Here is a 24,008-nt window from a genome sequence, read left to right as displayed (position 1 = left end):
CCCATTTGATTGGAAAATCTTTTCCCAACCTTTTACTCTGAGGTAACGCCTGTCTTTGAAGTTGAGGTGTGTTTCTTGTAAACAGCAGAAGGATGGGTTCTGTCTTTGTATCCATTCTGTTAGCCTATATCTTTTTATGGGTAAGTTAAACCATTGACATTTAGGGATATTAATGACCATTGATTTTTGGTTCTTGTTTGTTTTGAATTTATTGTTGGTGGTGTCATTGTGTGTGTATTTCACCCTCCTGTTTGTTTTCATGTTTGGTAAAGTTGGATTATCTATTTCCTATGTTTTTGTGAGTGTAGTTTTGTTCGTTGGGTTGGAGTTTTCCTTCCAGAACCTTCTGTAGTGCTGGACTTGTAGGTATGTATTGTTTAAATCTGTTTTTGTCATGTAATATCTTGTTTTCTCCATCTATACTGATTGAAAGTTTTGCTGGGTACAGTAGTCTGGGTTGACATCCATGCTCTCTCTTAGTGCTTGTAGGATATATATCCAAGACCTTCTGGCTTTCAGAGTTTCTATTGAGAAGTCGGGTGTGATTCTGATAGGTCTGCCTTTATATGTTACTTGGCCTTTTTCCTTTGCTGCTCTTAATATTTTCTCTTTATTATGTATATTTGGTGTTTTGATTTTTATATGTGTGTGTGGGGGGATGACTTCTTTTTGTGGTCCAGTCTGTTTGGTGTTCTGTAAGCTTCTTGTACTTTCATAGGCATATCCTTCTGCTGTAGGTTGGGGAAGTTTTCTTCTATGATGTTGTTGAATCTGTTTTCTGTACCTTTGAGCTGTATTTCTTCACCTTCTTCTATACCTATTATTCTTAGGTTTGGTCTTTACATGGTATCCCATATTTCCTGGATATTTTGTGTTAGGAATTTGTTGGAGCTGAGATTTTTTTTTGGTCGATGACTGTATATCCTCTAGTGAGTCTTCAATAACTGAGATTCTCTATTCTATCTCTTGAATTCTATTAGTTATACTCACATCTTTAGTTCCTGATCGTTTATCCAGCATTTCCATTTCCAGCATCACCTCATTCTGTGTTTTCTTTATTGTGTATATTTCAGCTTTCATGCCTTGAACTGTTTCAAGTGCTTCCTTCACTTGTTGGGTTGTTTTTTTTCTTGGGTTTCTTGAGAGTCTTTAAGAGATTTGTTTATTTCTTGAATTTTTTGGTTTGTCTTTTCCTCCATTTCATATATTTTTTGCTTGCTTTTTTTTTCTATTTCTTTAAGGGATTTTCTTGTTTCCTCTTTAAAGGTCTCTATCATCTTACCAAGATAATTTTTGAGGTCCATCTCTTCTTTATCTTTTGTGTCAAGGTTTTCAGATCTTTCTGGTGTGGAGTCCCTAGATTCTGGTGGTGTCATATTGGTCTTTCTGTTGTTGAGTGAGTTCATATCCTGTCTTCTTCCCATATCTTCTTCCAGTGGGTGCAGGTGGGGGTCTCTCTATCTCCTCTTGTGACCTCATTATGGGACAGGTCAGCAGAGCGGGAAGGAAGAGTGAGGTGTTTCCAGACTCAGGGAGCTCCTCCTCTACTTCTTGAGACCTAGAACTGCTGATGTTCACCTCCAACACCACTTTAAATGTATATTTCTCCTTTTTTTTTTCAAGAAAGTGTTTTCTGTGTAGCTTTGCCTGTCCTGGAACTCACTTTGTAGACCAGGCTGGGCTCGAAGTCATAGATACCCACCTGCCTCTGCTTCTCATGTGCTGGGATTGAAGGCATGCACCACCACTGCCCCGGTTATAATTCTTATTCTTCAGAAAGTCTTTCATCACCCGCAGTGGTTGCACACCTTTAACCCCAGCTCTTGAGGGATTGCTGAGTTCAAGTCCAGCTTGGTCTACAAGAGAGTCCTGAGCATCAGGGTGTACACAGAGAAATCCTGTCTCTAAACCAAGAATAGAATTAAACATGTTGTATCAGTTTGAAAAATATGGTACTTTTCATGTAAGTCCTTTTATCTTGACATGTCTGTCTGTGTGTTTGTTTGTTTGTTTGTTTAGATGAGACTAAGAACCACTTTTCTTGTTCCAGTGAAGAGGTCTCCAAAGACAAGAACATAATCAAGTTGTTCCTTTCCACTGACAATCTGGTAAAGTCCACTAACTGAATGTATTATAGGCCCTTGTTCCCTTTTACAGCCAGGTATGAATGCAATGGCACTGCAGTCTCTCCAGTGCCTTCTCCTGTCCAGACAGGAAGGTGAGACTCAGAGGAATTGTGTCTGTAGTTTGATAGGGTAGTGTATTTCATTAGCCACTGAGCATCCCGGGTAGCCATGCTCTGGGAGTGTTTTTAATAAATGAAGCCTAACTCTCTTTCTAGACCAGCTGTAACAATCTTCATCTGCTATGGAACCAATTTGTTCTTTTGAAGTTTGACAGAAGTATCCAGTCAGAGAAACATACCTCAGTGACATTAAGAAACTAATAGTCCTTGTATAAAAAAGACCATGTCATTCTTGTCATTTTGTGTAAGGGATGGTATGACCTTACCATTCAAGTGAGGAAGATTTTTAAACAATCAAACAGCAAAATAAAATAAAAGACAATATGAAAAAGGTCCTGGGCTAAGGCTCTGTATAATGGCTCAGTGACAGAGTGCTTACCTACCATGCTCAAAGACAGGGTTCAACACACACATACACACACTGCACACACCACACATACATACACACACCACACACCATACACACCACACACGCACACGCTGCACAAACACACACACACACGCACACACACACACACACACACACACACACACACACACACGAAAATCCATTTAGCAATTGCTAGCAAAAATTATGTTAATTGAAAATACACAGATTATCAGAAGGTAGATGACAAATACAATAACAACACAGAATACCATTCCACAAAGGCACATAATTCATCCCTATGTCTCCTTTACCTTAGTCCCTAATTACTGTTTGATATAAAAAATGTGCACTTAATTTAAGTTTTGAATTTACACCTTTTGAGAAGCTTTGACATTTTTGTTTGTGATTTTGTGCTATAGAGGTACAAATCTGGGATCCACTCTTGGGTCTACTGTTTATGACTGCATGCCCTGACACAGATTACTTACTTAACACTTTGGTTTTAGTGTTTTTATATTTAAAAATTATTTGTGGAATTTTATTTATTTGTTTGTTAGGATGTTTTTCTGCATCTCTGTATGTGTACTACATAGATGCATAATATAATATACATGCATGCCTGATGCCCATACAGGCCTGAAGAGGGCATTGAATCTGTGAAGTCACAGAGTTGTTAGGTTCATGGCCCCAACAGTGGCACAGCCCTTACACCCCAACATGGCTATAGATGACAGCCCAGATGGTGGGCATCCTTGTGGCCTTTGATGACAATGTAGGACATGGACATCAACACAGACCGCAATTGCTGTAGGACCGTGGACCTGGATATGGTCCTGGGCAACAACTCAGGCCTGGGTGTCACGATGGCCCCAGATGGCTTGCACAGGCCACCATCCCGCCATCCCATCTCCCATCCACTCCTCAAGTAGGGTGAGGCCTCCTATGGCAGTTCATCAAAGCCTGTCACATTGTTTGGGGCAGGACCTAGGCCCTCCCTTGTATAAAGATAGAAATGTTTATCATCAATTATATTCACAAACTTAGCCACACTAATAATTTAATGCAATATGCTTCTCCATCTTCATATCAAATTGTCATTACTTGTTATATTTTATTTCTTTCCTAAAGAAAGTCTACTGTTTCTTCCGAAGTGAAACCATAGACCTTTTCAGGACAGTTTTGAGTGTGTTTACATCAGGAGGCAATGCTCCGGAGCTGATAATCATGAACAGCACATACCACGATCACTTCTACTTTAACTTATCTCTGGTAATTATGCTTTGTTTTATACTATGGTATGTTACCGAGAAGAAGGATACTCTCTTAGTGGATGTCTTTTTCCAAGTTGGGAATTCAGTAATATCTCTACAAATGTTTGAAATCCAATTATACATGGTGTGGAATATTCCTTTACAGTATGTGAAAATATGTAACTGTGACTAGTTTAATAAAAAGTAAATGGCCAAGAACTAGTAGGATTTGGGGGGCAGAGAGAATGCTGTGAAGAAGGTTAGAAGAGCAAGGAGACACCAGGGACACAGAGCAAGCATCATGGGCTTTACAAAGTAAAAGTAACCAAGCCACATAAAAGACCATAGATTAAAAGATATGAGTAGGTTTTCGGAACTGTCACCACGCTGCCTCAGCTCTCTAATGACAGAGCTGCCTCTCACTTGCCAAGCTCCAGCTGAGGGAGAAGGCAGGCAAGTTAGGAGGTTCTCATACAGAGACTCTCACAAACCAGACTGGCTGTAAATCCACCAGTGGTAAAGCACCCAGGAAACAACTGGCTACAGAAGCCGCTCGCAAGAGTGCGCCCTGTACTGGAGAGTGAAGAAATGTCATCTTTAGAGGGCTGGTACTGTGGCACTCTGTGAAATCTACTGAACTTAGGATTTGCAAGCTCCCCTTCCAGCATCTGGTGTGAGAAATTGCTCAGGACTTCAAACAGATCTGTGCTTCCCGAGTGCAGCTATTGGTGCTTTCCAGGAGGCAAGTGAGGTTGCCTTTTTGAAGATACCAACCTGTGTTTATCCATGCCAAATGTGTAACAATTATGCCAAAAGATATTCAGCTAGCAGGCTGTATACTCAGAGAACAGGCTTAAGAGTCCACTATGAGGGGAAACATCTCATTCTCAAATTTTTTTCCTCTTCTTCCTGTTCTGAATGTTAGATGGGGTCAAATTTAGCAAGTATATGATTGCCAGTGGAAAAATAGGGGACAGAAATCAGATATTGACACTTTTTCTATTTCATTTGTGTGTGAATTTTTAATATGAATGCAAGATGTAAAGCATCAATGCAAGCAAATTGTTTCAGTAAACACATTTTAACAGTTCAACTTTATGACAATTTTAAATTAACCTGTTAAAATTTTCTGGACAATGCCAGCATTTGGATTTTTAAAAATATGTAAATTTCTTATTGATGGCAACTAAATGGTGTTTGTGGCACGTTTCTCATTCAGTAGATTGCATCCATTCCCTATACTTTTCTGAGTTGTCCTACATGCAAGTACATGTTTTTAATGTTGTTTGTCTTCTGAGCTGTTCTTGTAAGTTTGCTATTAAAATACACTAAACCATAAAAAGATATGGGTAAACTTACATTATAAAAAGTAGTTGGAAACAGCCCTAAGCTGTAGGCCAAAATTAATAATTAATAAGAAGCCTTCCTGTGATTAGTTGAGAACTGGCAGAGGGACAGAAAAATCTGCCTACAAATACAGTATAAGTAGTTAATTTAGAAGTCATTTAGTTTTGAAGTATTCAGAACACTTTATAAAAGAAAATAATGATGAGGATGTTGGTGAAGGTTATGAAAGTGATGATGATGATGATGATAAGCTACGTTATCCAGGCATAATGGCACATGCCTGTAATTCTAGCACTCAGGAGGTAGATGATTAAGGACTGCTGTACATTCAAGGCCATCCTGGAATACACGGCAAAAACCTTTCTCTGCACCACCTTTTAAAACTTAATCACTTAAAATGCATCTAAGCAGTTAATTATCTCTATTGCTTCTGTAGATCTGACATCATTTCCCTTAGCTTCAGTTTTTCCAGCCTTTGTCAGTGGCAGTCAAATGTCAGTGAACTGGAGTTGATCCCCACTATCTGTAAAGCTGTACATTAATTTTAAACAAACATATCAAGATGAATTCACATTCAATTAACTCACCCGCTCAAAGTACATAGTTCATTGGTTTTTAGTGAATTCAGAGTTGTGCAGGCTCACTAGTAAACAATTCCAGAACATTTTGTCATCTTGAGAGACAACGTGAAGTCATTAACAGTCACTCCCCATTCTCCTTCCCGATTCTCCAGCCCTAACCAAACACTCCTGTGCTCTGGCTCGCTCCCTGTCCATACACTTGGTAAACTTCAAGCCCATAGAAACAAGATACAATACATAGTATCGGTAGCTGCCTTCTCCAGTTTTCATAATGTGCTCAAGCTCCATACATAGCAAGGGAAATGTCAATGCTTTGTTCTTTTTATGGGCAAGTAATACTCTACTGTAGACATTGCACATTTAGTCTCTCCATCAGAAGATGAATATTGGACTTGTGTCTATCTGATGCTTTAATAAGTGATGCTACTATGTATATGGTTCTTTTGTGGAAATAAGTTTTCATTTATTTGGAGTACATAGCCTGGAATGGAATGGTTGGGTTATAGGGTGAGGAACTGCTGTTTTTTAAAGTGGTAGTACTCTTTTCTTTTCCTGCCCCTGACTTCTCTCTTCTGTGGTAGGAGAGCAGCCAGAGAAGAAGCTGATGTTTCTGGCCAGAGCTCATTCCTTTTTCCCTGTGACCTTATTTTCCTGGGATTCTGTTGCTCTGTGTTTTATGTCTGGGGGGAGTCTAAAGAAACTGCAAGAGCAGTCTTCCTTAACAGAACCTGATCCATATCACATGTCTCTTTTAGGGTCTTGGCATTGGGAGTGGCACAGACAGGGTTGAAGAAGCTCAGTCCTGGGGTCACCTCTGTAGGATCCTCCAGTTTGAAGGAGCCTTCAGAATCCTGGTTCCACTCAATAGTACCCAAGCTATCTTGTTCTTTCTGGAGGTTCCGGCACTTAGTGGGGTCACAGCCACAGGTCACAGTGTCGTCCACCCCTTGTTTCCTGCACCCACAGTGTCTGTTCTTACACCATCCCCTGCAGGAGCACCCTTGCATGGTCTTCCTGGGCACTTTAGCCAGTTTCCTTGGTTTCCACTCCTCATCATCTGCATCACCATCTTCAGACTCATTTGCAGAATTCTCAGTGTCCATGCTCTGTTCCAGGAACTTGTCTCTAACACGGGATGGTTTGGGCAGAGTTGGGATGTAGTCAAAGGAAGAATCTGGAGATTGAAGGCCATCCTTGCCGAGATGAAGTTTCTGGCCTTTGGCCCCTTGAAGGAGGGTCAGTTTCCATGTGATGGTTTCATTCTTTTAGAGAAGTTTCTGGTTTTGCTCACACAATTCTTGCCATCTCCTAAGCTGTTTGTCCTGACACTGCAATGTGTCCAGCAGCTGCTGTTCCTTCCCACTCACCCACACCTCTGGCAGCTTCTCTGCTGTTGGCCTTTGCTGCAGCTGACTGAGAAGGGCTAGCACCGTCTCTTGGTGCTTTTGCTCCACCTTGAGCAACTCAGCTTTCAACTCTGTCTTTTGTAGACAAAAGTTTCTGTCCCAACAGCAATATCCAAATAAATACATTGAGAGGTAATATTACTTATAAATGCTCAGCAAACCGCTCAGGCTGTTTTCTAACCATCACATTTTAAGTTAACCCATATTCCTTATTCACACTCTGCCAGGGGCAGTACCTTTGTTAGATGTCACATTCATCTCCTACTCCCTCTGTGTCCAGCTGGAGACTCCTCAGACTCTGCCCTTCTCCTTCCCATGGGTGTCAGTTGGGAGGCCTGGCACTCTATGGGGCCTCTTTGGCAGAGCAACCAGTATTTATCCCCAGTGCAAGGATGGGATTTGGGAGCCCATTCCCCATGGAGGGAAACTCTCCCAGCCTAGATACACGGGGGAGGACCTAGGTCCTGCCCCAAATGATGTGTCAGACTTTGGTGATCCCTCATGAGAGGCCTCACACTCCCTGGAGAGTGGGGTTGGTGAGGGACATGGGAGGATGGGAGGGAGAGGGATCTGGGATTGGTATGTAGAATAAGATTGTTTTTAATTTACAGAAAAAATTATAAAATAAATTAAAAAATAATAATCTTGGAAGGCAAAATATTGTTGGGCAATTTTCTAACACTATTAAGTTCCTTTAGTCACTTTTTTGTCTAAATTTCACTGATTCAGGAAAATATAAATATTCCATGTCTAAGTGGGGTTCAGAATGTATTTCAATATATGCATATATTGTGTAATGTTGGCATCAGGTTAAATATACTCTATTATGGTGATATATTATTTATGATTTACTAAAGCTTGCCTGAGGATTCAGAAAGCAAAGCCAGCCTCAAGCTATAGAGATCAGGCAGTGGTGATACACAACTTTAATCCCAGCAGCTAGTTCGTGGTGCTACACTCCTATAATCCTAGGACTCGGGATTAAGAGGTAGACCAATCTCTGTGCGTCCAAGTGCACCCAGATCTACATGAGACTGATCCAGCCCTAAAGAGAAACAGCCCACACAATAATGAATTTAGCACCTGGGATGACAAGCCTTTAATCCCAGCATTAGGGAGGTGTATAAGACAGGAGCAAGGTCCCAGTGTGGGACATTCATTCTCGAGCCACACTGAGAATAGGAAGACATTCAGTATCAGGATTCTCCAACCACACTGAAGAGAGGCAGTGGGACCAGCCCACTCAGCCTGAGGTACTGGTAAGAGCTCGTGGCCAGATACTTTGCTTTTCTGATCTTCAGCTTGAAGATTGAACCCCAGTATTTCTCTCTGGGCCTTTTATTTATTGTGATACACTCTCTCCTCAAATATGTATTATTTTTATTCTTGTTTTTGTTGATGCTGTGGCTTCTTTTATTTGAGATGGCATTTCATGTCTCATGGTAAAGATATTAAATTCCTGTTTTCTAACATTCATTCTCCTAGTGAGGCCATTTAGTATATATTTTACTTGATTTGTTCTACTTAAGTTTTATTGTTTGCATTTGTTTTGTTTATGTATATTTTCTACTCTGTTTGGAATTATCTATGCATTCAATTTTTGGGACAGTTTCCTTCAGTCTATGCACAGAGTTGTTAAAATAACATTTAATCCATTGCCTGTTAGCCAAACTGAGTCAACTAACTGTGTAAATTGCCCCCATAGTATCAGTTATATTTGCCTTTTTTCCTTAGTTTCATTGCTTTGGTTGAAAGCTGGACACTGTAGGTGACATGCTGTGGTAACTCTGGATCCTGGCTCATTCTTCTAAGAAATGCTATTTTTACTGTTTGTCTAAAAAGAAGATAATTTCCTTGGTAAAGAAGAAAGAATCCTGAAAGGTGTCTCATCTGTAGTTCTGATTGTTAATATCCTGCTAGGTTTTATTGCTTCCACTGCTTTTATTTTTCTTTTTCTGTTTTTTTCGAGACAGGGTTTTTCTGTTTTGTTTTGGAAGCTGTCCCTAAACTTGCTCTGTAGACCAGGGTGGCCTCACTTACAGAGATCCACCTGCCTCTGCCTCCCGAGTGCTGAGATTACAAGCATGCACCACCGACTGCTTTTATTTTTAAAGCTGCTCTGGGAGTGTCCTCTAAACTTGTGTAGTAAGCAGATTTAGACATGTTTTCAATGTAAACATTAGAGCTCCCATTCTTACTGCTCTCCTGTTCTGGGGTTCCCCTCTTACATTTCCAAATGGTCGGCCAGCACAATGCCTTCACTCCAAATTATTGGGTACCTAATACTTCAGCTTTGTGTGTCCTGGGCTGTTCCAACATGCAGATATATATATATATATATATATATATATATATATATATATATATCTGCATGTTGATATTTATGTGTGTGTGTGTGTATAATTGTTGTCAACCCACTATTACAAAGAATGATGCATACTATCTTTGAATAAGTGTGTGTGTGTGTGTGTGTGTGTGTGTGTGTGTGTGTGTGTGTGTGTGTGATATCACACCTATGTGAGTGTAATATGGGAAAAATCCCTAACGGTGAAATTTGCTATTTAAAGCCCTTTATCTGTAAGTGTACATCTGTGTGTATATTTGGATATTTTTGACTAATTTTACTTTTAAAATGTTGTGCAGAATATGCCAAAGTAAGTGTTGACTTAATGTTATAAAATAATGTATTCTGATCTCTTCTTTCTTCAAGTTCAATAACCGTGTTCTCTGGCTAATTGACATTCCTAGAAAAAACATCACCGGAAATAAAGGTAAGGGAGATCTGAAGTGATTCCTGTGGTCAGGGTTCTGTTATGATAAAGCCTGTGGTGAACCTTGCATGGGGGACCTTGGCAGAGTCCATGGCGGGTGAGGTTGACCAAAGCAGAGGGAAAAACATGCCAGACAGACAGAGCTTAAGTGAGAAGTTTTACTAGAAAGGGGAGAGAAGGGGGAAAGAAAGAGAAAAAAGGTAAAGAGACACAGAGACTCAGCGACAGAGAGAAGACAGAAGAGAAGAGGGAGACAGGAAAATCCTGTCTGCCCCAGGGGAACGTCGGGAAAGAGAGCAGGTAAAGAGAAGGGTGAATAAGAGATGAGCCACAAAGAGAAGAGAGTAGGAAAGAACATACGTGTTGGCGGAGGGGGGGTCTTTCTTTTAAAGGGGTCCTTTGTGCCTGCATGCAGAATGTGCAATCAAGGAACCCTAGGATGATCAGGGAGATGCCTGAATGCATTCTGCCAGGTGTCAGGGGCAGGATAGCATATAGCCTGAGTCCTTTTATTCCCACCTTTATTTATTTATCATTAAAAGGGGAGGAGTTAGGTGTGGCAGGTTAGGGAATGAGGGTGTCAAGTTCTTGAGACTAATTCCTGCTGACCTGGGGTTGTTGACCATCTTTGGGGGACCTGAGAAAGCTGGGGTGCTTCCCTCCTCCTGGGGTAGCAGGTTGTTTTATTGTAGTCCAGGTTGTATGGAAGTCTCTGGCACCTCTTAGATCTGTCAAGATGTTGGCAGAGCAAAGGACAAGGTAAGGTTTAGAAAAAGAATTCTAAGGTCCTGTTACTTGAGGTGAAGAGGATCATAAGATGAGGAAGGCTTTCCTGAGGGTCCCAAGATGAGGAAAAGGAGTCCCGGGACCAGGGAACGCTTGAATAATATTTATCTGGAGTGAATCTCACCTGTTTGGGTTGGCCAATTTCAGCTCCCTGCAATTTACAAGAATCATTTGAGTTTGTGAAAACATAAGTTTTAGAAACATTAGCATTTCCATTGTTTATGATCTGTGCATAGTAGTCAGAAATTATTTTGGCTGAAAGAATTAACACTCCTTTTTCAAATTGTATTTATTTATTAGAAACAATCGTAACACTCTTAAAACTGACAGATATCTTTAGCACAATAAAAAGCACCTTAATTTTGAGCTTGCAGTTAGGGTCATAGTGTGGTGTAGCTTGGTGTTTAGTGCCCTGTCAGAGTTGGATCAGTAGCTTATCAGAACTTTATTGATTAATGTTACAATTATGAACAGTGGCATAATGAGATAAAGACATCTGATAACTTGTATTTGTATCCCTTCAGTTACTTTGTTATGTCTTAAATCATTTTTAGATTCATACATCTTAAGCTTTTATGTTCTTACAGAAACTTTATACCTTAAAACATTTTTTAAACAAAGGAATCATAAGAAGTTATACTGATACCTACCAGCTGTCAATCTGCATCAGAGTTCTTGAGAAGGATAAAATTTTACCTGAATGAATTATTAGAGAATGAGAGAGACTTGATCACTGACCACATGGACAGCCACTCCCAGGGTCCTTCACAGTTGTTGAGGGAAGAGGCTTTAAGGACACTTGCCTTCTGCTGTTAGCTCAGGGCCTGTGGATCAATTAGGAGCTTTAGGAAGTTTTGCCTACTGTTGGCCATAGCAACATGGAGAAAGTCAATTCCATTGTCCTGTTGTCCAAGGTCCTAAGAGTCTTTTGCAGCAGTTGAGGTGAAAAGCAGGATTGCCCAGTGGCTAATGTTACCACTTTTGTAACCTTCTTCTTCTTGGAGTAAATGGGTGGTGTCAGCAGTCGGCTTGTCTCTCTGTTATGAAAAGCTTTTCTTTTTTTCCATTTTTGATTTAAATTAGAACGAAGATTGTTTTACATGTCAATCCAGTTCCCTCTCTTTCCCCTGCTCTCCTGCCCTCCACTAACACCCTACCTATTCCATACCCTTTCTGCTCCCCAGGGAGGTTGAGGCCTTCCATGGGGGTCTACGAAAAGCTTTTCAATAAAACATTTTAAATTCTGTATTGTCTAGATCTCTGAGCATTGGAGGGCTGCCTCTGTTTAGTATATCTCAGCAGACAAACTTTATCTTTAGTTAGTTGCCTTACACACATAAGTGGCTAGGTAAGGCTTTATCCTGTAATTAGTTTATCTGTACTTAGGATGGGCTTCAATGACATTAGTGGAGGATCTCTGGAGAACTGGATCCAAGCTGAGAGGCTGTAGAGGGATGTTTTACTTAGAGCCCTTCAGCCTGACTTTAACTGGTTTTAATTTAGTAGATTAGATTGACTTCTATAAGGACAAAGGAGTAGAGAAAAAACCTTTTTTTTTTTTTTTCAGGAAGGACTGGGTGGTGTAAATATTTGTTAATTTGAAATAGATCTTTATAACCTTAAATTTTTATCATCAATTAATAATACATATCAATCTGTATTGCCAAATTTTTCAAACAAAAGGTGCACTGTTTGACTTCATGTCAAACAGTACACCTCATCTCATGGGTTGTGTGGCAGACATTTCCTGGGGAGACTCAACAAGTGTCTGCTTACTCCAGAAAGGGATCCATCAGCAGGCTAAAGTAATTACTGCACCAATGTTTATTTTGGGGAACGAATGAGTCTTTTCAAGGGCTCACTAACCGTGTGGTGAGGGGTCACTCATGAGGATCAGGGATAACTCGAGTGCAGCTGCATCACCAGAAAGCTCACCCTCCCTTGGGTTGTAACTCCTCCAAATCTGCAACCCTGCAGCTTTCTCCAAGCTTGCTGCAGCTCCAGTCAGAACATCTCTCTATTTCCAGGTCTGTCTAGTCAGTCTATACCCCCAGTGAGTGTTTACTCCCCCTTACATAGTTGTGTGGAGGCCTGCAAGAACCTTCCATGTTTCTCTTCTGGATTTGTACCCTTTTGTTTCCCCACTGAAACTGCTGAGCCAAGGCTTCCCTCTTTTATTTAAACATTTTGTAGAGGTTGGATTTTGTAATATTGGGAAAATTGGGCCTTGATACGTTTTACTGAAGTGGAATTATTCTGAAAGTGTTACAGGATGTAATATGTGGTGTATTATTTTCTTATCAAATCTACTCATAATTGGTGTATGGAAGTGTAACATCACATACTGCCATAAATACCCAGATAGAGAAGAGGAGGGATATCAAATTCTAGGAGTTGGGAATAGTGCGCTGGGGTACCAAACTGATGCCTCTTCAATAGTGAGGTATTCCCCATTATCTGAAAAATGGGAGCAATTAGATGATACATGCAACATAAACACCGAATTAATTTTGCCTACAGAAAACAAAAACATTTATTTTCTATTTCATCCTTTAATTTCAGTATCTCCGTGGTCTCAGCCATCCTAATTGCCTATAGCCGCCATTCATCTAGAGATGGGACATAGAATTCCCCTTCAAAATTTGTCATGAAGACTGGTACTGATATTTATTATTCAGATTTGTTTTGGCAACCATTTATTTGAGATTTCACGAGTGCAGCTTCCCCTGTCATATAGAAGATACTATCTTTTAGCTAACAAAGTGGTCCTTACTAGCTCTCACAACCTTTCTACCACACACTAGTGGTTCAACAATGTCCTTTGAGCCTTAGGTGTAGGGTGGTGTTATAAGGTATGAGTTGTAGCTGGGCACCCCATGGTCTGTTGTTCTCTACATAGTGACTAATTATGGCTTTGTATAACAGTCTCTAATGCAATAAGAAGCAAGAGCCACACACATCTGTGGCTGCAAGGATGAGGATTAAGAATGTAGTTAGAAGTCTGGCATGGTGGCTCACACCTTTAATCCCAGCACTGGGGAGGCAAGGGCATCCTGATCTCTGTGAGTCTGAGGTCAGCCTGGTCTATGAAGTGATTTCCAGGATGGCTAGGGCTGTTCCACAGAGTAACCCTGTAGGAGGAAGAGGAGGAAGAGGAGGAAGAGGAGGAGGAAGTTAGAAATTTAGGTGATTTTGAAAAATATTAGTAGTAGGTCCTAGTCTAGATCTCACATCTTCATCTGTCCCAGGAAGTCAGTTAAGTTACAGTTCCCAGCATGAATTCCAATTAGTCAGTGCTTACCTATCACCAAGATGTAAGTGCCACTCAGGCACCACTAGGGATAGCTTGCTGTGTTGGTCAATGCTGTGGTTTATAGGGATCAGAATTTATTAGGATTATTGATTGAGTTTCTCTCTTGGCAGTCTGCATAGCTCCTTCCAGTACTATGATGGCTAGTCCTCAGGGAGGAACCTTTGGATCAGGTCCAGTTTGTTTCCTTCAAGTTGGTTTGGGATGTTTGCGTACGGTGTGAAGATGATATATTGCTGTGATTGAGTTAATGAAGAGCTGAAAGGCCAATAGCTAGGCAGGAGGTATAGTTGGGATTTCTGGGGATAGAGAGTAAGAGGAGGAGGAATAGAGGACTAGGAGTATCCAGGTTACACAGAAGGGAAACAGGAGGTGCAAGATGGAAGAGAGGCAATGCCCCATGATAGAACATAGATTTATATCCATGGGTTAACTGAAGTTCTAAGAGCTAGTTAAGAACCAGCCTAAGCTATTGGCCAAGGGTTCATAATGAATAAGAAGCCTCCATGCCATTATTTGGGAGCTAGCTGGTGGGATAGAGAAAAAATCATTATATATGGCACTCATCATGGGGCTCAAATATCCAAATTATCAGGCCTGAAAAGGCCAAGACAAGTTCTGGAAGAAGAGCCGGACATGGACTCTTAGTCCTGTCAGGGCTCAGCAGCATCCAGAGATGCAACTCCCAGCTGCTGCCTGAAGACTGGAGCAGCCATCAGCACATCTGCCAATGACGTATGCCATGCTGAGTCACTCAGCAGCTTTGTGTCAGCTTAAGGTTTATCTCATGTGGTCAGATGATGCTGTAGCCACGTTCAGACACAGCAACCCTCTAAAAAGGTATAGTATGTTTAAAAATGTGCTTAGATACTAAAGAAAGAGAAGAAATTGGGTATAGACAAAGAACAAATAATTTAAAAATGATAAAGTGAAAATTTTGAAGAAAAATTAAAGTAATATAAGAAATAAGCCACGTAAAGATGGGACATAATAGGACATCTGGATCCTGGTGCTTTGATGACTTTGCATTCTTTGAATGTTGATGAGCTGGTGAGAGACTCTGATTATGGAAAGAAATGCTGAATCAAACCAGCCTATAGACATTAGAAATGTCTTGGCTTCAGGATGGACATCAAGGAATATGTTGTGTTAGGGGAGAGAATGTCTGTGTTACTGCAGGAAATGAAAATCTATGGATTCCTTCAAAGTTGAGATCATATTTGACCAAGGGAGAACTCCTGAGGATCTTGGCTACAGACAGGAGGAAGGAAGGCAGAAAAGATAGGTGACATATATATATGATGATTCGCTCCACATGGGAACAGCTCTGAGATTGGATGAGACATGATAAATCTTGTTCACTACAGAGTTCTCATGACTTATTAGTACATGGCATTATTTCATTTGGCATGGATAGAGATTTATATTACAGTTTGGTTATACAGGCCAAACAAACTTATAAAGTTAACAGATGCCTTTTACCTGTTCAAACATCTTTAGCTGACTTATGCATACTACACGGTCCATACTTGTGCTAATGCAGATGTATATGTTACCTTTAAAAGGTTTGTGTGTTTCCAGGTAGTGGTGGCACATGACTTCAATCCAGCACTCAGGGAAGCAGAGACAGGTGAATCTCTGTGAGTTTGAGGCCAGCATTGTCTACAGAGTGAGTTCCAGGACAGCCAAACCTATACAAACTCTGTTTCAAAACACCAAAAACAGAAAGAAAAGTTTGTGTGTTTTCAGAGAAAAGTGACCACACACCAATAACAATAAGTAGCCCAGGTGATCCAGTCTCTCAGATTGGCTGTGTTGCAGTTTTCTCAAAATTTTGATTCCAGAACTTCAAAGCTGCTAGCCCAGATGATCCAGCCTCAGACTATTCCTGAAAGGTGTTTGTGGTCTAAAAAGAGAGTTTCAGAATGTTAATAGATTTAATAGAAAATGGTTTAGGCATGAAACTGTAAATTCATCAAGATAGGATAGATAATTAGGTACTTTCTCTAATGTTGCCAAATACAAATGGACTGACCACTGTGATTGTAATTATTAACTGATTAACAAATGTCAGGGAGACAGATGTGGCATTAGGGAGAATGCAGCAATGAGCTGTGGCATTTCTTAGCTCTGAGACCACCTACACATGGCTTGAACAACAGGGCATGGGGCAGGCACACAAGGGCAGATAAGCTCCTTTGGCACTCTCCAAGGCACAGTGGCATTAAAAGCATTTTAAATCTTTATTTTGTAATTTTTTAATTAGTTAGATATAGGAACAAACTTGTTTAACATGTCAATCCCTTCTCTCCCTCCCTCCCCTCCACTCCACCACTTCCCCTTACCCCAGACATACACCCACCCTATCCACCCTCCACTCCCTATGCAGGGTAGGACCCGAGATGGAGGCTCCCCAAAGTCCACCACACCATCCTTGGCTGGGCCTGGGCCCTTCCCCCTGTGTCCAGGGCAAGAGTGCATCCCTTCTCGTGGGATCGGCTCTCAAAGTCCCTTCTTACACCGGGGAAAAATACTAATCCACTACCAGGGGGCCCCTGGATTGCAGAGGCCTCCTCATTGACATCCATGTTCAGGGGTCTGGATCAGTCCTGTACTGGCCTCCCAGACAGCATCTGGGGTCGATGGGCTCCCCTTGTTCAGGCCAGCTGTTTTTGTGGGTTTCTCCAACCCTTCTATCTTCACTCCTCCCTCTCTTCAACTAAATTCCAGAGTTCAGTTCAGTGTATATCTGTGGATGTCTGCCTCTGCTTCCATCAGCCACTGGATGAGGGCTCTAGAATGGCATAAAAAGTAGTCATCAATCTCATTATAGGGAAGGACATTTAGGTTATCCTCTCCACCATTGCCTAGATTGTCAGTTCGTGTCATCCTTATAGGTCTCTGGAAATCTTCCGAGTCGCAGATCTGTCCTCGACCTATAATGGCTCCCTCTACTATGGTATCTCTCATCCTGCTCTCTCTCCTCTATTCTTCTCCCAACTCAATATTTCTGCTCCGCCATTTCCTCCCCTCCTCTCCTCTTCTCCTCCTCTCATTCTGGCAGCTCCCTCTCCCCTACCCTCATGCTCCAAATCGGCTCAGGAGTTCCTGCCCCTTCCAATTCCTGGGGTCCATGCATTTTTCCCTTAGAGTCCTTCTTGTTTCCTAGTTTCCCTAATGAAGAGGATTATAGGCTGGTAATCCCTTGCTCTATGTCTAAAATTCATATATGAGTGAGTACACACCATGTTTGTCTTTTTGTGACTGGGTTACCTCACTCAGGATGGTTTCTTCTAGTTCCATCCATTTGCCTGTGAATTTCAAGATTCCATTACTTTTTTCTCCATTGTATAAATGTACCACATTTTCTCTATCCATTCTTCAGTTGAGGGGCATGTAGGTTGCTTGCAGGTTCTGGCTATTACAAACAGTGCTGCTATGAACATGGTTGAACATATGTCCTTGTTGTATGGACGTGCATTATTTGGGTATATGCCCAAGAGAGGAATTGCTGGATCTTGAGGTAGACTGATTCCCATTTTTCTGAGCAACCGCCATATTGATTTCCAAAGTGGTCTTACAAGTTTGCACTCCCACCAGCAATGGAGAGTGTTCCTTTTTCTCCACATCCTCTCCAGCATAGATTGTCATTGGTGTTTTGATTTTAGCCATTCTGGAAGGTGTGAGGTGGTATCTCAGAGTTGTTTTGAGTTGCATTTCTCTGATGGCCAAGGATTTTGAGCACTTTCTTAAGTGTCTTTTAGCATTTCAGATTCCTCTGTTGAGAATTCTCTATTTAGTTCTGCATCCCACTTTTTAATTTCATTGTTTGGTGTTTTGGTGGCTAGCTTCTTGAGTTCATTGTATATTTTGGAAATCAGCCCTCTGTCAGATGTGGGGTTGGTGAAGATCTTTTCCCATTCTGTGGGCTGTTGTTTTGTCTTACTTACTATGTCCTTTGCCTTACAGAAGCTTCCCAGTTTCAGGAGGTCCCAATTATTAATTGTAGATCTCAATGTCTGTGCTACTGGTGTAATGTTCAGGAAGCAGTCTCCTGTGTCAATTTGTTCAAAGGTATATCCCACTTTCTCTTCTAGAAGATTCAGTGTGGCTGGATTTATGTTGAGATCCTTGATCCATTTGCATTTAAGTTTTGTGCATGGTTACAGATATGGATCTATCTGCAATCTTCTGCATGTCTGAATCCAGATGTGCCAGCACCATTTGTTGAAGACGCTATCTTTTTTCCATTGTAGGGATTTAGCATCTTTGTCAAGAATAAGGTTAATATCAGGGTTTTCAATTCAATTCTATTGGTCTATCTGTCTATTTGTATTTTGTGACAATACAAAGCTGTTTTCAGAACTATGGCTCTGTAATAGAGCTTGTAGTCAGGGATGGTGATGCCTCCATTAGACCCTTTATTGTACAGAGTTGTTTGGGCTATACTGGGTTTTTGTTTCTCCATATAAAGTTTAGTATTGTTCTTTCAAGGTCAGTGAAGAACTGTGTTGGGATTTTGATGGGGATTGCGTTGAATCTGTAGATTACTTTTGGCAAGATTGCCATTTTTTACTATGTTGATTCTACCTATCCAAGAGCATGGGAGATCTTTCCATTTTCTGGTATCTTCTTTAATTTCTTTCTTTAAAGTCTCAAAGTTCTTACTGTACAGGTCTTTCACTTTTTTGGTTGGTGTTACCCCAAGATATTTTATGTTGCTTGTGGATATTGTGAAGGGTGATGTTTCTCTGATTTCTTTCTCAATGCATTTATCATCTGTATATAGTAGGACTACTGATTTTTCAGTTAATTTTGTATCCTGCTACTTTGCTGAAGGTGTTTATCAGCTGTAGGAGTTCCCTGGTAGAGTTTTTCGGATCACTAATGTAGACGATCATATCATCTGCAAATAGTGAAAGTTTGACTTCTTCCTTTCCAATTTGTATCCCTTTGATCCCCTTTTCTTGTCTTATTGCTCTAGCTAGAACTTCAAGTATAATATTGAAGAGATATGGAGAGAGTGGACAGCCTTGTCTTGTTCCTGATTTTAGAGGAATTGCTTTGAGTTTCTCTCCATTTAGTTTGATGTTGACTGTTGTTTTGGTGTATATTGCTTTTATCATATTTAGATATCTTCCTGTTATTCCTGTTCTCTCCAAGATCCTTTTTTTCAGTCTTTTTTAATTTAATTTTTTATATATTTGAATTACAAACAAGATTTAATTACATGACGATCCCAGTTCCCTTCTCCCTCTCTTCTTCCCCTACCACCTACCATATGTCCTTTCTTCTAATCTACACCTGACTTAACCTTTCTGGTTCCTCATGACGTCTGCATCCTTACTTTTCTTCCCTTCTCACTCTCGTAGCTTCCTCCCCCCTCTTCCCATGTTCTCAATTTGCTCCAGGGGACAAACTAAGAAGTCATTCTGAGCGAGGTAACCCAATCACAAAAAGACAAACATGATATGTACTCACTCATATGTGGATTTTAGACATAGAGTAAGGGATTACCAGCCTACAATTTACACTTCCAGAGAAACTAGTAAACAAAGATCCTTATTATGAAGGGATATTGGATTTTGTCAAAGGCTTTTTTCCCCGAATCTAGTGAGATGATCATGTGGTTTTATTTTTTCAGTTTGTTTATATGGTGGATTACATTGATGGATTTTCGTATGTTGAACCATCCTTTCATCCCTGGGATGAAGCCTATTTGATCATGCGGGATGATTTTTCTAATGTGGTGTCAGCACATCTGATGTGTTCTGCAGTTCTCTTTTTTAGTTGTATCTTAGTGTGGCTTGAGTATCAAAGTGATTGTAGCCTTGTAAAAAGAGTTTGGCATTGTCCCCTCTGCTTCTATTGTGTGGAACAATTTGAGGAGTACTGGTATTAGCTTTTGTTTGAATTTCTGGTAGAATTCTTCAGTGAAGCCATCTGGCCCTGGGCTTTTTTTGTTTGGGAGGCTTTTGATGACTGCTTCTATTTCATTAGTTTTTATAGGTCGATTTAAACTGCTTATCTGTTCTTGGTTTTATTTTGGTAAGTGATATCTATCCAGATAATAGTCCATTTCCTTTAGATTTTTAAATTTTGTGGAGTACACGTTTTCAAAGTAAGATCTGATGATTCTCTGCATTTCTTCAGAGTCCATTGTTATATCCCCCTTTTCGTTTCTGATTTTGTTAATTAGCATGTTTTCTGTCTGCCTTTTGGTCAGTTTGCATAGTATAATGTTTTCCTAATTTCTACTTTATTGATTTCAGCCCTCATTTTGATTATTTCCAGGCGTCTACTCCTCCTTGGTGAGTTTGCTTCTTTTTGCTCTAGTGCTTTCAGTTGTTCTGTCAATTCTCTAGTGTGACTTTTCTCCAGTTTCTTCATGTGGGCACTTAATGCTATGAACTTTCCTCTTAGCACTTTCAGAGTGTCCCATAAATTTGGGTATGTTGTTTCTATATTCTCATTAAATTCTAGGAAGTCTTTAATTTCTTTTTTTTATTTCTTCCTCAAGCCAGGAATGGTGCAATTGGTTGTTATTCAATTTCCACGAGTTTGTAGGTTTCCTGCCATTTGTATTGCTCTTGAATTCTAACTTTAAAGCATGGTGATCTGATAAGATACAGGGGGTTATTTCAATTCTTTTGTATCTGTGGAGGTTTGCTTTGGTGCCAACTATGTGGTCAATTTTAGAGAGGATCCCATGTGGCGCTGAGAATAAGGTATATTCTTTTGTGTTTGGATGGAATGTTCTATAGATATCTGTTAAACCCAGTTGGGTCATAACTTCTGTCAGATCCTTTGTTTCTTTGTTAAGTTTCTGCGTGGTGGTCTTGTCTAGTGGTGAAAGCGGGGTGTTGAAGTCTCCTACTTTAAGTGTGTGTGGTTTTATGTGTGGTTTGAGCTTTAGTAATGTTTCTTTTACAAATGTGGCTGCCTTCGTATTTGTGGTATAGATGTTCAGGATTGAGACTTCATCTTGATGGGCTTTTCCTGTGTTGAGAATGAAATGCCCTTCTTCATCTCCTTTGATTTATTTTAGTTTGAAGTCTAATTTGTTAGATATTGAAAGACCCCCCCGAAGAGGTACTTTCGTAGAAGGAGACCCGCACCCAGGAATCAGCGAGACCACGAGCTTGGATGCAAAACCGCAAGAGGCTTTATTGGAGATACGGGTAGACGGGCGACTTAGCTTCTGTGAGGCCAAGCGCGCCGAGCCAAGGGAGAGGGGTCCTTATATAGGGAAAAAGACGCAAGCTAGGAGCAGGGATTCTATTGGATAATTCTAATGAGGCATTGTACAGAGCTATTCCCATTGGTCAATGTATATGAGGCGCTATACAGGGTTATTCAAATGAGGCAAAGTACAGAGTTATTCAAATGAGGTGAAACATAGAGTCTTTCAAATGAGGCGAAATACAGAATCATTTCTATTGGATGGTTCAAATGAGACACAGAGCCATTCCAGATCAGCATATTCTCAAGGTCTGGTGTCTGGTACAACAGACTCAATTCCCCCTCCCTCCGCGTCCAGATGGCTGACCTTGGGGGTGGAGACCTTGGGATGGAGTGTTTCTCATCGGGCAGGGGCTCAGGGGCAGGGCTCCAGGCCAGCTCACTTGGTGTTTGTTCTCGTGCCGGCCCACCTGGTGCTCGTTCTCGGGCCTGCCCACCTGGTGCTCGTTCTCGGGCTGGGCGTGCGGCGGGTGGCGGGGGAAGTGGAAGCCGCCGGGGGTGGGGATCGGGGAAGCCGCCGACAGGAGGAAGAGGAGACAAACTTGAGAAAGAAAGGGCTAAGGGGCAGGGGTCTTTCAATATTAGGATTGCTACACAGCTTGTTTCTTGGGCCCATTTGATTGGAAAATCTTTTACCACCCCTTTACTCTGAGGTAATACCTGTCTTTGACTTTGAGATGTGTTTCTTGTATGCAGCAGAAGGATGGATTCTGTCCTCATATCCATTCTGTTAGCCTGTGTCTTTTTATAGGCAAGTTAACACCATTGATATTGAGTGATATGAATGTCCATTGATTGTTGGTTCTTGTTTGTTTTGAATTTATTGTTGGTGGTGTCATTGTGTGTGTATTTCGCCCTCCTGTTTCTTTTCATGTTTGGTAAAATTGGATTATCTATTGCCTATGTTTTTGTGAGTGTAGTTATCTTTGTTGGGTTAGAGTTTTCTTTCCAGAACTTTTTGTAGTGCTGGATTTGTGGATATGTATTGTTTAAGTCTTGGTTTTGTCATGTAATATCTTGTTTTCTCCATCTATAGTGATTGAAAGTTTTGCTGGGTACAGTAGTCTGGGTTAGCATCCATGCTCTCTTAGGTTTTGTAGGACATCTATCCAGGACCTTCTGTCTTTCAAAGTTTCCATTGAGAAGTCAGGTGTGATTCTGATAGGTCTGCGTTTATATGTTACTTGGCCTTTTTCCTTTGCTGCTCTTAATATTTTCTCTTCATTCTGTAGGTTTAGTGTTTTGATTATTATATGTCAAGATGACTTCTTTTTGTGGCCCAGTCTGTTTGGTGTTCTGTAAGCTTCTTGTAATTTCATAGGCATATCCTTCTGTAGGTGGGGGAAGTTTTCTTCTGTGATTTTGTTGAATATGTTTTCTGTACCTTTGAGCTGTATTTCTTCACCTTCTTCTATACCTATTATTCTTAGGTTCGGTCTTTTCACGGTGTCCCATATTTCCTGGATATTTTGTGTTGGGGATTTGTTGGACTTGGCATTTTCTTTGTCGATGACTGTATATCCTTTAGCAAGTCTTCAACAACTGAGATTTTCTCTTCCATCTCTTGAATTCTATTGATTATACTCACATCTTTAGTTCTTGATCATTTATCCAGTCTTTCTATTTCCTGCATCCCCTTGTTCTGTGTTTTCTTTATTGTGTCTATTTCAGCTTTCATGCCTTGAACTGTTTTGAGTGCCTCCTTCACTTGTTTGGTTGTTTTTTCTTGGTTTTCTTTAGATTCTTTAAGAGATTTGTTTACTTCTCGAACTCTTTGCTTTGTCATTTCCTCCATTTCTTGTAATTTTTTGCTTACTTTTTCTTCTATTTCTTTAAGGGATTTTCTTGTTTCCTCTTTAAAGGTCTCTATAATCTTCCTAAGATAATATTTGAGGTCCATATCTTCTTCATCCTCTGAGTTGGACTTTTCAGATCTTGCTGGTGTGGAGTCCCTAGATTCTGGTGGTGTCATATTGGTTTTTCTGTTTTTGAGTGTGTTCTTTTTTTTAATGTTCATTTATTGTGTTTATTTATTTTTGGTTCTTGGTTCATTTCTATTTTTTTCAACTTTTTTATTTGAATTAGAAACAAGATTGTTTTACATGACGATCCCAGTTCCTTTCTCCTATCTATCCTCCCCTGCCACCCTCCCAACTAAAACCCTACCTATCACATATCCTTTCTGCTCCCCCTGGATGGTGAGGCCTTCCATAGGGTGCCATCAGAGTCTATTTTATCCTTTTGGATAGGGCCTAGGCTCTCCTTCGTGTGTCTTGGCTCCAGGAGTATCCCTCTTATGTGGAATGGGCTCCCCAAATTCACACCTATGCTAGAGATAAGTACTGATCTACTACAGGAGGCCCCATAGATTCTGAGTTCTCCTCACTGACACCCACATTCCTGGGGCCTGGATCAGTCCCATGCTAGTTTCCCAGCTATCAGTCTGGGGACCAAGAGCTCCCCTTTGTTCAGGTCAGCTGTTTCTGTCGGTTTCACCAGCCTGGTCTGGACACCTTTGCTCATGACTCCTCCTTCTCTGCAGCTGGATTCCAGTTCAGTTCAGTGATTAGTTGTGGGTGTCTGCTTCTACTTCCACCAGATGCTGGATGAAGGCTATAGGATGGCATATGAGTTAGTCATCAATCTCATAATCAGGGGAGGGCATTTAAGGTAGCCTTTCCTCTGTTGCTTAGATTGTTA

General features: G+C 40.7%; 1 protein-coding gene across 1 annotated transcript in view; it reads left to right on the top strand.

The window, feature by feature from the left end:
* The window catches only part of LOC100751495 (cation channel sperm-associated protein subunit beta-like), a 131,031-nt gene that overhangs the window by 25,624 nt on the left and 81,399 nt on the right, over window positions 1-24,008 (top strand). The window contains 3 exon segments of the mRNA XM_027419549.1: window positions 2,020-2,108; window positions 3,744-3,884; window positions 9,910-9,970. Coding sequence (XP_027275350.1) covers window positions 2,020-2,108; window positions 3,744-3,884; window positions 9,910-9,970 — 291 coding nt within the window.

The sequence above is a fragment of the Cricetulus griseus genome, chromosome 5, assembly GCF_003668045.3.
Source record: "Cricetulus griseus strain 17A/GY chromosome 5, alternate assembly CriGri-PICRH-1.0, whole genome shotgun sequence".
In the NCBI taxonomy this organism is placed as follows: Eukaryota; Metazoa; Chordata; class Mammalia; order Rodentia; family Cricetidae; genus Cricetulus; species Cricetulus griseus.
Note: the sequence above shows the minus strand (reverse complement) of the source record. Positions and strands in the feature narration are given on the sequence as shown.